This window comes from Capricornis sumatraensis, chromosome 20, assembly GCF_032405125.1.
Source record: "Capricornis sumatraensis isolate serow.1 chromosome 20, serow.2, whole genome shotgun sequence".
NCBI lineage: Eukaryota > Metazoa > Chordata > Mammalia > Artiodactyla > Bovidae > Capricornis > Capricornis sumatraensis.
The window spans coordinates 54,190,522-54,206,009 of NC_091088.1; the positions used below are offsets into that span (position 1 = coordinate 54,190,522).

General features: G+C 51.2%; 1 protein-coding gene across 1 annotated transcript; it reads left to right on the plus strand.

Annotated features, from left to right (window-relative positions):
* Window positions 1-1,107: 1,107 nt before the first annotated feature.
* ACP7 (acid phosphatase 7, tartrate resistant (putative)) lies at window positions 1,108-14,740 on the plus strand. The gene is made up of 12 exons (XM_068993402.1): window positions 1,108-1,225; window positions 5,206-5,406; window positions 5,712-5,894; window positions 7,026-7,149; window positions 7,380-7,442; window positions 7,543-7,657; window positions 7,754-7,861; window positions 7,977-8,034; window positions 8,130-8,197; window positions 8,320-8,391; window positions 12,903-13,040; window positions 14,675-14,740. The coding sequence occupies exons 1-12, from the start codon at window positions 1,108-1,110 to the stop codon at window positions 14,738-14,740; spliced, it is 1,314 nt and encodes a 437-aa protein (XP_068849503.1).
* Window positions 14,741-15,488: the final 748 nt, after the last annotated feature.

Consider the following 15,488-nt stretch of genomic DNA (forward strand, 5'->3'; position numbering starts at 1 on the left):
GTTTACCAAAACTTCCTGGGTCCCCGTTCCTTCGCTCCGCCCTTGGCGGGGGGCGTGTGGGCGTGGGGCGCCTGGGACCGGCCAGACCAGTGGGACGCAGGGCCCCAGCTGTCTGGGGAGGCCGTCACCTGGAGAAGGCAGGCTCTTCCGGGACTGGGACAGCTGTGGGCGGTGGGATGGCTCATAAATACCACCGTCGCATTGGTGCCCGAGACGCGCGCATGCTGGGAGCTGGTGTCCCAGAGGGTGAGGGAGTCCCCAGCCCCAGCTCCCGTTCCCTGATTGACAGTCCCCACCTGCCTCTGCCCTGGCAGGCAGGTCCTCCAGGAGCAGGAGATCCGAAGTGAAGCGGGAGGGGAAGGGCTGGGGAGAAGGACGGTGGGTTTGCAAGCGCAGGCCAGGAAATAGGGAGAAACTGGGGTCACTAACAGCAGGATGGGATGCTGAGATGGGGTCAGGGAGGATGGGGCTGCTCCAGGTGGGATGAAATGCTTGGGTGGTCTGGGGATGGAGTGGAGGTATTGGGGTCACAAAGATGGAAATGGAAGGTTGCAGGATGGAGGAGAGGACCATGAGGTCTCTGAGGGGGGGTGGAATGCTGGTGATGGGGTTGCCAAGGGCAACCTCCTACACTGAGAGCCCCACCCCCAATCCCATTCCCAAACCTCTTGCACTGGGAGTGAACTGGTGGATAAGAGCAAGGGTTCTGCAGCCAGGACCCCTGGGTTCCAGTCTCTGCTCCCTCACACTTGAGCCATGCCACTGAATCACTCCATTGCTCAACTTCCTCACCCATGATACGGGGCTGATGATCACAGAGGCCACCACACACAGGAATGTTGTCGGGCTCCCACGAGTTCATCTATGCAAAGTGCTTAGCACTCAGCGAGGCTCAGAGGGTATTTGTCTCTCAGTCGTGAGTGACGCCGCTTGCTTTTGTTTTCTCCCCAGCGTCTGGATAAGCACTCCCTGCGAAGCCCTCCCTGCCATCCCCGCGGCCTCGCTCCCTCTCTGCCGGGATCCTCCTGCTTCCCCCATCCTCTCAGCCCCTCCTGCTGATGCCTGCAGGGCCCTTCCCCCTCCCCTGCTCCCCACCTCCCCTCTACCATGCGTTCCTTTCGTCCCTGCTGGGCCTGCTGCTGTCTGCTCCTCTTCTCCCTGGAAGTCCAGGGGTCCCCAAAGCCTCCCAGCGCTGCCCCCGAGCAAGTGCACTTGTCCTACTCAGGTAAGTGTCTGTGGCCTCTCCCTGGGCATTTCCCAGTGAGGACTGGTAAATGGGGATTGTAAGCAGTAGGGCATGTGGCTGTGTGGGAAATGATTCTGGTTCTCAGCCTATAGTGAGCATTCTCCTTGGAGGATTGGAGTTGTCCTTATTCATTGTGTAACTGCTCATTGTGTTGTCACAAAACTACCTCCTGGTCCTTGATCTTGGGGTGGAGGTGCAAGGGGGTAATAAAACCCTGGACTCTGGACCCTCTGCACCCAGACTTCCAGGTTCTAACCCCAGCTTTGTTGCTTATCTGCTGTGTGACCTTGGGCGAATGACTTAACCTCTCTGGCCTCAGCCTCCTCATCTGGACAGCGGGGTAATATTAGTGAGACCTCCCAGTGAAGAGTAAGTGAAATATTAACCTGTGAAGTGGCAAACGGGAACTTGGAATGCGGCAGTGGTTCTCACGTGTTTCTGTCTCAGGACGCTTTGGCACAGCTGAAAACATTATGAGAACCTCAGAGAGCTTTAGCTTATGTGAGTTATATCCATAATAGTCGCCATATCAGAAACTAAAATGGAGGTATTTAAAAATATTGATTCAATCATTAAAAATGAACAATAGTAAACCTATTCAGTAGTAAGGTAAATGAGATTTTTCATGAAAAGTAACTACACTTTAAAAAAGAAAAGCAATATTGTGAGAAAATTGGCATTGACTTATGAAATCAGTGGTCTCTTTAATGTCCTCTCCTACCCGTGACAGTTTCTCAGACTTTTCTTCTTTTTTTGGATCCTTGACACTTTTGGGGTAGTTTCATTTATTTCATTATTTATTTATTTGGCTGTGCTGGGTCTCCCCTGCTGCTCAGGCTTTTCTCCAGTTGCAGCGAGGAGGCTACTCTCTTATTTCAGAACATGGGCTGTAGGGCAGGCGTGGGCTCAGAAGCTGTGGCTCTTAGTCAGTTGCCCCGTGGCATGTGGAATCTTCCTGGACCAGGGATCGAACCCGCATCCCTTGCATTGGCTGGCAGATGATTCTTAACTCCTGGATCACCAGGAAGTCCTAAGGTAGTTTCTTAAAGGTTAGTTGCATTGAGAATCTGAAACCTCATGAATGAAATGGCTTTGGCATTTGCTGGATAAGTAACCTCAGACAAGGCACTTTGCCTGGAGGCCTCTGTAAACTGGAACAAAAATAAAACTCATCTCACAGGGCTGTTGTGAAAACCCTGTGAGATCATAGCTGTCCTTTGTTTGGCCTACACAATAATGATAATAATAACAAATATACTCTTAGAAGTGATTCAGATGGAAAACTCATTTAACCTCTTATTGACCTTAAGCTGTAGGTACTATTGTTAGTTCCATTTTACAAAAGGATAAACTGAGGCCCAAAGCAATGAAGAGTCTCACCTCAGGTCACACACTCTGGGATCTGAATCCAGGCAGGCTGGTTTAAGAGTCTGCCATATTTGGTCTTCAAACTGTAAATTTTGTACTAATTTTAGATACCATGAGATCTTACTAATACCAACAGTATTTCAGTCCACCAACAAGGGTGTACTTTAGCCTTCTTTCCTCATTTGCAACTTCTTTTTCCAACACTGAGAAACCAAGCTCCCTCTGTCTACAATAGACTTGCTTATTTGTTCAGTGCTAAAGTAAGCATAAACGGGTTGCTCTGTGGCCTGTGGGGTCTTAGTCCCCTGACCAGAGATGAAACCTGAGTTCCCTGCATTGCAAGGCAGATTCTCAACCACTGGACCGGCAGGGAGGTCCCTGTTTTTTTATATACTTACAGCCCTTTGTTAGTGTTTCTATTCCGTATTGACTTCCCCTACAACCTATGTGTGTTTTAAGTCACTCCAATTGTGTCTGACTCACTGCAACCCTATGGATTGTAGCCAGCCAGGCTCCTCTGTCCATGGGAGTTTTCAGACAAGAATACTGGGGTGGGTTGCCATGCCCTCCTCCAGGGGGATCTTCCTGACCCAGGCATCGAACCCTTACCTCTTCTGTTTCCTGCACTGGCAGGGAACACTAGCCCCCCTACAACCTAGGAAGGCTTCAATTGTTCATTTCTTGGGGTGTGTGAAGGAAAGATGAAACAGGACTATAGCTCTAGGACTCAGGGTTTTAAGAAAAAGACAGATTCGAGAAGCATCCTACCCCTGCATCTCGACTAACTACTCCATTCCCTTCCCCTCTTTTTTCTACCCCTTTCCCATTCCAGCCCATGTAAGTAATCCAGCTGTTCAGTTTCTGGTGTACTGTTCTTGTACAAATAAATGAGCAGACACTTGTGTATTCTCTTACACCCTCTTACATGAAGAGTAGCTGACTACAGACACTCTCGTGTACATTGCTTCTTTTACCGTTGTGTCCTGGACGTCATTCTACACTGGTTCCTAGAGTTCATCGTCTTCCTTTCCGACAGCTGTGAAGTGCTCCCTGGTACGGATGTCACATAGTTCCTTAAGTCACGCTCCTATGTAGGGGCATGTCTGTGGTTTCTGATATTTTGCAGTTACAAACAGTGGTGCCATGAATAACCTGTGTGCGTGCCTTTTGTACACAAGTTGCAGGAAAAAGAATCACCTGATGGGCTTCCCAGGTGGCCCCAATGGTAAAGAACCCGCCTGCCATCGCAGGAGACATGAGAGACTCCATTTCAATCCCTGGGTCGGGGAAATCCCCTGGAGGAGGGCATGGCAACCCACTCCAGTATTCTTGCCTGGAGAACCCCATGGGCAGAGCAGCCCAGTGGGCTACAGTCCGTAGGGTCGTAATGAGTCAGACACGACTGAAGCGACTTAGCACACGTGCACACACACCACATGGTATTTTTAAAACCTTGATTTTGTTGCTAATGGGGTTTGTTTGTTTGTAAATTGACTTTTCTGGTCATGCCTGTGGCATGAGAAATCTTAGTTCCCTCACCAGGGGTTGAACCCTCGAACCCAGGCGCCCTGCATTGGAAGTGGGAGTTTTAACCACTGGACCTTGAGGGAAGTCCCTGGTTGCTGACATTGAAGAATTAGAAGCTATTACTTAAAAGTTTGTATGTGCTCTTGGGATACGAAAACCACTGTATAAAGATTTTGGAGAAGGCAATGGCAACCCACTCCAGTACTCTTGCCTGGAAAATCCCATGGATGGAGGAGCCTGGTAGGTTGCAGTCCATGGGGTCGCTAAGAGTCGGGCATGACTGAGCGATTTCACTTTCACTTTTCACTTTCATGCATTGGAGAAGGAAATGGCAACCCACTCCAGGGTTCTTGCCCGGTGAATCCCAGGGACGGAGGAGCCTGGTGGGCTGCCGTCTATGGGGTTTCACAGTCAGACATGACTGAAGTGACTTAGCAGCAGTAGCGCTTAGCAGTATAAAGATCTGCTCTAAAAGTTGACAGACTGGCTGGAACCAAGCCTGCTTCCTGCACGGCGGCCATCCCTAGAGCTGAACAGTGGCTTCCGCTCTGAGACAGGGCAGGCTCTACGCTCGGCCACAGACTCCACCCCTCCCTGCTGCCTTCCTCCTTACAGCTGGCCCTTGTCCCCATATATATGACCTAACTGGCCTCCAGGCGTCTGAGTTTGCAACCCCTAAACAGTGTCATGTGTAAAGTATGTGGCACAAGCCTGCACACAGTACCACCATTTATAGTCATATCCATCCACTCATGTAACCCTGACTGTACCAGGCACTGTTTCAAGTGCTTTCCTCTTATTTATTCATCTAAGCCTCAAAGAACCCTATAGGGAAGATACTATTATCATTCCATTTTACCGACAAGGAACCTGAGGCTCAGAGAGCTGCAGTGACTTGCCCAAGGAAAGCACAGCTTGGAAATGGTGAAGTAGGGATTGAACTTGGGAAGCTCCAGAACCTGTGTCCTTAACTCCTAAATGTTCAACAGCCTCTCACTCTCTGCACATCCCTCCCCACCTCTGCCCAGGCCTCACTGCCGAACCTCCTTTGCCTCTCTGTCCAGGTGAGCCAGGCTCCATGACTGTAACCTGGACCACATGGGTCCCAGTGCCCTCTGAAGTGCAGTATGGGCTGCAGCCTTCGGGGCCCCTGCCCTTCCAGGCTCGGGGCACCTTCAGCCCCTTTGTGGATGGGGGCATTCTCCGGCGGAAGCTCTACATACACCGAGTCTCCCTGCAGGGGCTGCTGCCAGGGGTCCAGTATGGTGAGAGGTGCCCCGGGGCCCAGGGCGAATGGGAGGAGGAGTGGGATGTGGGCTAACAGCTACCACTGGCAGGTGGCTCAGGCGGGCTGGTACCCTCTCTGCTTTCCTGCAAGCCTATTGTATGAGACCCTGGGATGAAAACAGAAGGCTGGAGACTTGGGGTGAGGTGGTCAGAAGGGGCGTGGTTTAGACCCATTCAGTCCCCCCACCAGTTGAAGATGGATGGGGGTGAAGGAGACACCCTGGGGTGCTCCTGCCCCCCCCCCCCAGCCCCGGCAGACTGTGACCTTTTCCTCTCCCCTCAGTTTACCGCTGTGGCAGTGCTCAGGGCTGGAGCCGTCGCTTCCGCTTCCGGGCCTTGAAGAACGGACCCCACTGGAGCCCGCGCCTAGCTGTGTTTGGGGATCTGGGGGCCGACAACCCGAGGGCCCTCCCCCGACTGCGCCGGGACACCCAGCAGGGCATGTACGACGCTGTTCTTCATGTGGGTGAGGAGGCATCGGCTAGGTACGGGGTGGGCTAGGTATGGGGTGGGAGGTAACGCCAGGACTGCGAGGGGCTGGAAGCCAGGGCCAGCGTGGTTCCAAAGGGACGGGGGAGGAGACTGGCCATGGAGATGCTGTCGCGGTTAACCGGGCTCCCGGGTTAAAATCAATCTGGCACTTAGAGCTACGTACATTGGTTTTCTCCTCTGTATTACTGTTGTAAGAGCTGGGACTAGGTTAGAGTCGTCCGACTGTTGTAATGACGATACGGACTTCCCAGGGGGCGCTACTGGTAAAGAACCTGCCTGCCAATGCAGGAGATGTAAGAGACGCGGGTTCGATCCCTGGGTCAGGAAGATTCCCCTGGAGGAGGGCATGGCAATCCATTCCGGTATTCTCGCCTGGAGAATCCCATGGACAGAGGAGCCTGGCGAGCTACAGTCCATGGGGTCACAAAGAGTCGAACACGACTGAAGCGACTCAGCACGCAGGCACCATGATGAAATAAGTTGACATTGCCTGGCATGCTGTAGGTGCTACATAAGTGTTGGTTGTCATGATCATTTCTGCTGTGATCTGAGAGCCAGGAACCAAATGGGAGATAGAAATGGGCTGATATGATTCAAAGCTGTAGTAGACGCTGGAATCAGACTCCTGAGGTTTGATTCCTGGATCCTTAAGCTCAGCTCTGTGACCTTGAGTCAGCTCTCCACCTCCCTGGACCTCGGTTTCCCCATCTAAAATGGGGATGATAATAACATCCACCTCAGAGGGTGTTTTGAAGATTCGGGTGATCAAGCAAAGCATCTGGAACAAAGCCGGGTACAAAACCAGTGCCAGAGCAGACCATGTCCATCTCAATGTTGTCATTACTCTGGGAAGGGGTGAGATGGGGCTGGGGTGCTGGGGCACAGGACACCAGCAAGATCCTGGGTCCTGCGGGCATATCAGGGACCAGAGGCTAAGGAGACGGTTCCAAGTGCTCATGCACCTGGATGTGAGGTAGGGATTGAAGATGCCTGAGTGGAAGGGGGAGCCAGGACTTGATCAACCAGGTCTCAGTTCTGGCAACAGCAGAGCTGGGTCTGGGTCTTCATCCTCTCCTCCACCCCCCACCTCCCCACCCCCACCCAGGAGACTTCGCCTATAACATGGATCAGGACAATGCACGTGTCGGGGACAGGTTCATGAAACTCATCGAACCCGTGGCTGCCAGCCTGCCCTACATGACCTGCCCTGGGAATCACGAGGAACGCTAGTGAGGCCCGAGGGCTTTGGGGTGGGCGAGGGCCTGGCCGACAAAACCAGTCCTTCCTAGTATCTCACCTTAGTTTCTCACACTGCAGCAGCTTGTTGATGGATGTGAGAGGAGAGGAGATGAGGGCTGGGCTGGGAGCCAGGCTTGGCCTGACGGTGGGAAGTGGGGGGCGGGGGGTGGGGGTGGGCACCCAGACCCTCCCTCCTACCCTTTTACTTCCTTTTATCCAGCAACTTCTCCAACTACAAAGCGCGCTTCAGCATGCCGGGGAACACCGAAGGCCTGTGGTACAGGTAATCTGGGGGAGAGCAGGAACACCGGCCTCCCTCCCCTGAAGGATGGGGGACGCAGAGGAGACCCTCACCTCTGACCCCTGCCCTTTGACCCTTCCAGCTGGGATCTGGGACCCGCACACATCATCTCCTTCTCCACCGAGGTATATTTCTTCCTCCATTATGGCCGCCATCTGGTAGAGAGACAGTTTCACTGGCTGGAGAGCGACCTCCAGGTAACCTGTGGATGTCCCCCTGGGATGTGCCCCCCCACCCCCTCCTCTGTCACCGCCCCCCACCCTCCGCCCCTCACTCTGAACCCTTCTCTGCAGAAAGCCAATAAGAACCGGGCAGTCCGGCCGTGGATCATCACCATGGGCCACCGGCCCATGTACTGCTCCAATGCTGACCTGGATGACTGTACCTGGCATGAAAGCAAGGTGAGCACCCTCTCCCTGGGAACAAGGTGCCGAAATCCAGGTCGGGGGCGAGCCCTGAAATCCAGGTCGGGGGTGAGCCCGAGTCACGCCTCCCCTCCTTGCTCATCTTGCTTAGGTTCGCAAAGGCCTCCGTGGCAAATTCTATGGGTTGGAGGATCTTTTTTACAAATATGGTGAGTGACCCCCCCCCTCCACCCCAGGACTTGCCAGGCCCCGCCTCCCTTCTCTCCTGAATTCGAAGGCCTGAACCCCTCTTGCTTTGTCTCAGGGGTCGACCTGGAGCTGTGGGCCCATGAGCACTCATATGAACGCCTGTGGCCAATTTACAACTACCAGGTGAGGGAGGCCCCCTGGGAGGGCTGAGACCCATGGAGCTGGTGGTGTCAGTGGACCCCTCAGTCAGATCCCCGGGGGCCTGGCTGGTGTGACACACCCTCTCCACCTTGTCACTTCTCCAGGTACTTAATGGCAGCCAAGAGATGCCCTACACCCACCCTCGAGGCCCTGTCCACATCATCACAGGATCCGCCGTGAGCAGGGCGGGGTGGGGTGGGATGTTGCCTTTGACCTCTGATCTATTGAGGGTGGCACCTGTGCCAGCTTGGGTGCCTCCTGCTTTATACAGCTGGCATCTCTTAGAGGGTTAGATGTACCTAGTAGTATGCCCATTGCACAGATGCAGAAACAGAAGCTAAGGGTAAAATACTCCTTCGAAGTCACAGGTTCAGTAAGAGGCAGGGGCAGGGGGTGCTTGCCCAGGTCTGCTGGTCGGATCGAGGACAGAGGGCTTAGTATTATCCTTGTAACTGGACTCCAGCCTTTATTCACACTGCACCAGCTCATTCTCCACTGTATTTGGTTATTGTGTCTCCTTGTGCTCAGTTGCAGCCAACTGTTTGTGACCCCGTGGACGGTAGCCCACCGGGCTCCTCTGTCAATGGAATTTTCCAGGCAAGGATACTGGAATGGGTTGCCATCTCCTTCTCCATGTGTCTCCTTAGTCTCCTCCCATCTGTGACGATTCCTCCATCATTCTGGCCAGTTGTTTGTTTTTGGTCTTTTTCCTGAATGCCCCTGGATCTGGGTTTGTCTGATACTTTCTCATGCCAAGATGCAGGTTACGCATTTGGGGCCAGACAATCACAAGTGATGGTTGTGTCCTCAGGACCGAGGGGTCCAGGCCCTCACAGTGTCTCATTCCTGGAGGAGTTTCTCTGAATCACCTGTGTAAGGATGTTCTTCCACCATCAACTTGCTGTGTTTCCCTTTTTGGTGGATAAACATCTTGGGGGAGATGCTTTTAGACCCTGCGAAAGTTGTTTCTCCTCCGACTTTCACCCACCGTTTTCTTTTTTAAATTTGTTTGCCTGCGCCAGGTCTCAGTCGTGGCACATAGACTCTTTCTTTTCTTTTTCTTTTTTTTTCAGTTGCAGCTCTTGGAATTTTTAGTTGTGGCATTTGAGCTCTTGATTGCGGCATGTGAATCTAGTTCCCCGACCAGGGATCAAACTCAGGATCCCTGCATCGGGAGCTCAGAGTCTTAGCCACTGGGCCACCAGGGAAATCTCCACTTACTAATGTTTGAACCCATCAGTGGGTCTTGCCTGCAACAGTGATCACTGGGGCGTTCAGCTGGGAATCGTCTATTTCCCTCATTTCTCCCTGATTTATTAATTAACAACCTCCTGTGAGGAAGGGTTGTCCTTTCTGCTCCATTTAGTTGGTTGGTTAGTTATGGGTTTGCACCAGTGTGGCCTCATGGGGAATTATTTTCTCCTGTGGGTTATAATCCAATTCTCCTGCTACTGATGCTGCTGTGTACAAGCTCTCACTCTGGCCACTGGGAGCTCTTCAGATCAGGTCCCGCATCCTTTCAAAGTGTCCCTGTCATTTTGTGGGCTCTTTCTTACTTTTTGGCTCCACAAGTTGCTCCAGGACCATCTTGTGTCCCCTCCACTCCCACCACCAGCAGCCTTGGAATCAATCACTTCCGCAAGAAGTGAGGGCTTATTTTTTAAGCTGATTTTACAAATTAGTGGTCTTCCCAGTGGTCACATATGGCTGTGAGAGTTGGACCATAAAGAAGGTGGAGCACCAAAGAATTGATGCCTCCGAACTGTGGTCCTGGAGAAGACCCTTGGGAGTCCCTTGGACAGCAAGGAGATCAGACCTGTCAATCTTAAGGGAAATCAGCCCTGAATACTCATTGGAAGGACTGATGCTGAAGCTGAAACTCCAATGTTTTGGTCATCTGATGCCAACAGCCAACTCATTGGAAAAGTCCCTGATGCTGGGAAAGATTGAGGGCAGAAGGAGAAGAGGGCATCAGAGGATGAGATGGCTGGATGGCATCAGTGATGCAATGGACATGAACTTGGGCAAACTTCAGGAGATGGTGAGGGACAGGGAGGCCTGGCGTGCTGCAGTCCATGGGGTTGTAAAGAGTCGGACACGACTGGGTGACTAAGCAACAACAAATTAGTGAGATCCAAGGAAGAACTTCTCGTAATAAAAATTCAGACAATACAGAGGACAGGAGATGAAGCCATCTACGTCCCTCTTGCTAAGTCACTTTAGTCGTGTCTGACTTTTTGCGACCCCGTGGACTGTAGCCTGCCAGGCTCCTCTGTCCACAGGGATTCTCCAAGCAAGAATACTGGAGTGGGTTGCTATGCCCCCTCCAGGGGATCTTCCAGACCCAAGGACTGAAGTCACATCTCTTATGTCTCCTGCAGTGGCAGGCAAGTTCTTTACCACTGAGTCCCGCTCTCAATGGTTATGCCTCTTGGGTGGCATTTGAGAATATTTTCTGTGTATGCAAATTAGTCAGTGTCTCAACAGAGACGTATTAGTGCATCACCCTCTTTTCATTTTTTTTGGCTACACTGGATTTTTGTTGCAGTGCATGGTGGGGTGGCGGGGGGAGGGGGCGGTGTTGCTCAACATTGCAGTATGAAAGCTTTCTCTAGTTGCAGTGCCTAACTTCCCTGGTGGCTCAGATGGTAAAGTGTCTGCCTATAATGCAGGAGACCTGGGTTTGATCCCTGGGTGGGGAAGATCCCCTGGAGAAGGAAATGGCAACCCACTCCAGTACTCTTGCCTGGAAAATCCCATGGACTGAGGAGCCTGGTAGGCTCCAGTCCATGGGGTCGCGAAGAGTCAGACGCGACTGAGCGACTTCACTTCACTTTCAGGCTTCCCGAGTTGTGTCACATGGGCTTAGTTGCCCCACAGTATGTGGGATCTTAGTTCCCTGACCAGGGATCGAACCAACATCCCCTCCAATGGGAGGCAAATTCTTAACCATTGGACCACCAGGGAAGTCCCATCACCCACTTTTTAAAAACATCTCAGATCATCCTTCATACACTAGCAGTTCTCAGCCTTGATGCATGTTAGAATTACCTAGGGAGGTTTTAAATCTTTGATGCCCTGGCCCAACCCCAGGACAAACACCAGAAGCTGAGGGCTTGGCCTTGGCCTTGTGAACATTTAACCATTCTTGTTTCAATCTCTATTTCTGTCTGTCTGTCTCTTGATATGTGTGTGTGTGCGTGTGCGTGTATGTGTGTGTACAGTTTGACTATCATTTGCAGATCCCATGAAGAGTTCAGTTGCAGAAATGATGCCCCTTTAACCTTCCATCTGTGTTTCCTAAAAAAATGAGGACATTCTCTTACATCAGTACAATCTAATAGAGTCAAGTAGTTAACAATTGATAATACACCATCATCCAGTCTCATTCAAGTTTATCCAATTGTCCGATTCATGTCCTTTAAGGATTTTTTTTTTTTTTCTGATCCAGGATCTAGTTTAAGATCATACGTTCTATTTTTGTGTCTTGTTTCTCTCCCCTCCTTTAATCAGAAACATTTTCTCTTCTTTCTGCATTCTTCAAGACTTCGAAAATTTTGAAGAGCATAGCAACGTTGTTTGGTAGACTCTCAGTGGGGGTTTGATTAGATTGAAGTTACACATTTTTTACAAGAACACACAAAAGTGATACTGGTTTTGCCTCTGTGTGTGTGTTTTAATATTTACTTATTTGGCCTCGTCAGATCCTAGTTGCCGCAGTCAGATCTTCATTGCCTCCTGCAGGACCTTTTGTTACATACTGAGTCTTTAGTTGTGATGTGTGGGCTCAGTTGCTTTGCGGCATGGGATGGGGGGGTGGTCTTAGTTCCCTGACCAGGGATTGAACGTGCAACCCCTGCATTGCCAGGCAGATTCTTAACCACTGGACCAGCAGGGAAGTCTCCAGTACTGTGTTCTTTTCAGTGTATCCTATGAGGAAGTGCATGGTATCTCTTTAAGCCTCAGTTTATGCACCTCTTGCACCATACTTATGATTTTCCCCTTTAAAGTTAACAAGTGTCTCCCGGAGCTACTTGGAGACTATGCAGATATCCTGCTATTCCTCATACTTTTCCCGCTACCGTGACCGTCCATTGATGGTTCTTGCTTCCAGCAGTTATTACAGAGATGGCTGCAACATGGGGATTTTTCTTTTTTCTTTCTTTAAGCTCCCTCATCCTTCCTGCTCACATCACCTAATTTTCTACTGCAAGGATAAACACTTCCTCTCTCCCAGGCAATGACGCTTTTAAAAGCTTTCTTGGAGGGTCTACTCTGCAGCGAGGGTTGAAAGCCACCGATTTCTTCTATTCTGTGAATTGCATTTTCCCCTTAACAATACATCTTGGCCATCTTTCTATACTGCCCTTCTCTGTGATGGCTACGCTCTAATTTATTTAACTGACCCTTACTGATGGGCATTTGGCTGACTTCCAGCTCAGAGCTTTTACAGAAAATGCTTCAGTGGACAGTCTTGTTCAACCACACACTGTTGTCTAAGTCCAAGACTCGGGGCACAGAAAGCCTGGCTGGGTCAAAACCCTCAGTTGTGTGTGTTACCAAGGTCAAGTCTTAACCAGCTTTGTCTTCCCTGGGGGTGGCAGGATCCCACCTGGCAGGTCTTTTCTGCTCCCTGGTGGATACTTCACCTGCCCCAGCCCTGGGGCTAAATGACTCTTTCCAGCAGGGCTGTGAGGAGCTGCTCACCCCCTTCACCCTCTTCCCACGGCCCTGGAGTGCCCTGCGTGTGAAAGAGTATGGGTACACACGGCTGCATATTCTCAATGGGACCCATGTCCACATCCAGCAGGTGTCTGATGACCAGGTCAGTGAGCAGTGGCCCGATCACCTGCCTGCGAAAGCAGGCCCGGTGCATTCTGGAGTCAAGTGGTTTAAAAAGTGGACTTGAGAGCTGGAGATCCTGCATTCAAATCTTGCCTCTGCTGCTTACCAGCTGGATAACCTCAAGCAACTATGAGCCACAGTTTTCCCATCTGCAAAATGGGGTTGTTAATCGTTTCTTCCCCAGAGGATTGAATGAGGGTTGAATGACTTACTATATAGAAAGTGCTCAGAATGGTTTCTAAAACATGGTCTGTTCTGAAGGGATTTATCAATATGAAGCAGGGGAAGGAAAAAGTAGGTGGTGGGAGGCAGGCAGAGGGAAACCAATATGTTGTGTGTGCAGCCCCACGGACTGTAGCCCGCCAGGCTCCTCTGCCCGTGGGGTTTCCCAGGCAAGGATACTGGAGTGGGTTGCCATTTCCTACTTCAGGGAACCTTTCCGACCCAGGGATCAAACCCGAGTTTCTTGTGCCTTCTGCATTAGCAAGTGAAAACTTTACCACTTGTGCCATCTAGGAAGCCCCATGGCTTAAGCTTCAGTTCAGTTCTGTCGCTCAGTCGCGTCCGACTCTTTGCGACCCCATGAATCGCAGCACGCCAGGCCTCCCTGTCCATCACCAACTCCCGGAGTTCACTCAGACTCACATCCATCGAGTCAGTGATACCATCCAGCCATCTCATCCTCTGTCATATTCAGAAAACGAAGATCATGGCATCCGGTCCCATCACTTCATGGGAAATAGATGGGGAAACAGTGGCTTAAGCTTAGATGGACCCATATAATCATGGTTCACCTTTCTGTATTTTTGCCATTGTAGTTTTAAAATAGCACTAATAACTATGATTGATTGAACACCTATTGTGCACCAAGCCCTGAGCTCAATGCCTTATATTTGGTCCCTTTAATCACTATAATAATACTATGGGGCACATTTTCTTTCCGTTTTACAGCTAAGAGAACAGAGGCTCAGAGAGGGCAAGTAACTTTCCCAGGGTTGCACAGCCAGAGGTTGCAGAGCTGAGATACGACCACAAAGACCATATTCTTTTTATGATAAATAGCTACCATTTATTGTGTGGCCCATACAGGGTCAGGCACTTGTGTGTATTATCTATTCAGTTCTCCCCACTTTGTATTGGGTTGGCCAAAAAGTTCATTTGGGCTTTTTCTAAACATCTTAATGAAAACCACAAACAAACTTTCCGGCCAACCCAAACCCAATAGAATATGGAAGTCAGGCTGAGTTGGACCATGTGCTGGAAGCCACAGAGGGTGGCTTTGCTGGCATATAAAGTGAGTTTTGTCTCACTCTGGGGTTTGTGCTCTAATAGTAACAGCCTACATTTACCCAGTCCTTGCCATGTGCCAGGCTCCCTTTTAAGCCTTTTCCAAATACCTCACTTAATTCTCACGGTATCTGTGATGTGCGTTCTAGTTCTATCATCCTCTCTTTCCAGATGAGGAAAACTGAGGCTCAAAGAGGTCTAGCCACTTGCTCAAAGTCACACAGCTTATCAGCGACAGAGCTCGGATTTGAACCCCGGCCACTTGGCCCCAGAATCTGGGCTTTCAGCCCTGATTTCCTCCTTTTTTTTTTTTTTGGTCCCTTGCAGGATGGGAAGATTGTGGACGACGTCTGGGTGGTGAGACCCCTGCTTGGCCGGACGATGTACCTGTAGGAATGGAGACAGCTCTCATCAGGAACCCCGGGCCTTGCTGCCAGGCACTAGAGGGGAGTCGGGGGGGGGGGGGACCTCGACTCCTCTGCTGTCCTTGGCACCATGTAGGGTGGATGCAGCCCTGAGAGAGGTGGAGCAGCTCTCACCTCCCAGAGAGCTGGGGGTCCCAGCCTGCTGGGTTGGGAGAGCAGTTGTATGTACAGGCAGAGTGAAGCAAGACAGGTTGTGGGTGGCACCACCCTGCCTTCCTGCATAGCACTGACTGGGCGGAGTGTCCACAGGGCCTCGGGAATAAAGAGGCTTATGGCTGTGTCTCCCTGGACTCTGAACTTCTGCTGGTGATGGCCTCTCTGGGCTGTCTCTTCTGCCCGCCTAGCAAAGGCCCTTAACTAAAGTCAGCGGGGTGGGCACAGCTGTCATGACACCACTGTCCAGCAGGTGGCGCCAGCGACCTTCTCCTCCAGGCCGGCCCTCCGTTCCAATCAGGGGCCTGGCTCCAACAGCCCAAGGGAAGCTAGCCAGTGTGGTCCTTGCCGCAGTCTCCCAGTCTGCCACCGAGTTATCCTGGAAGCGGGCAAGTATTAACACTCCAAACTGCCAGCTGGGACAGCTGATAAGCTTAGGAGCTCACAGACCTGCGGTTTTCCTCCCTTTAAAAATTTTCCCCCTCCCTCTGTTTCGCCTCTTCCTTTTGTGTAATCAATCATTATTTATTGAGCGCCTATTATGTGCCAGGACCTGTTCTCCA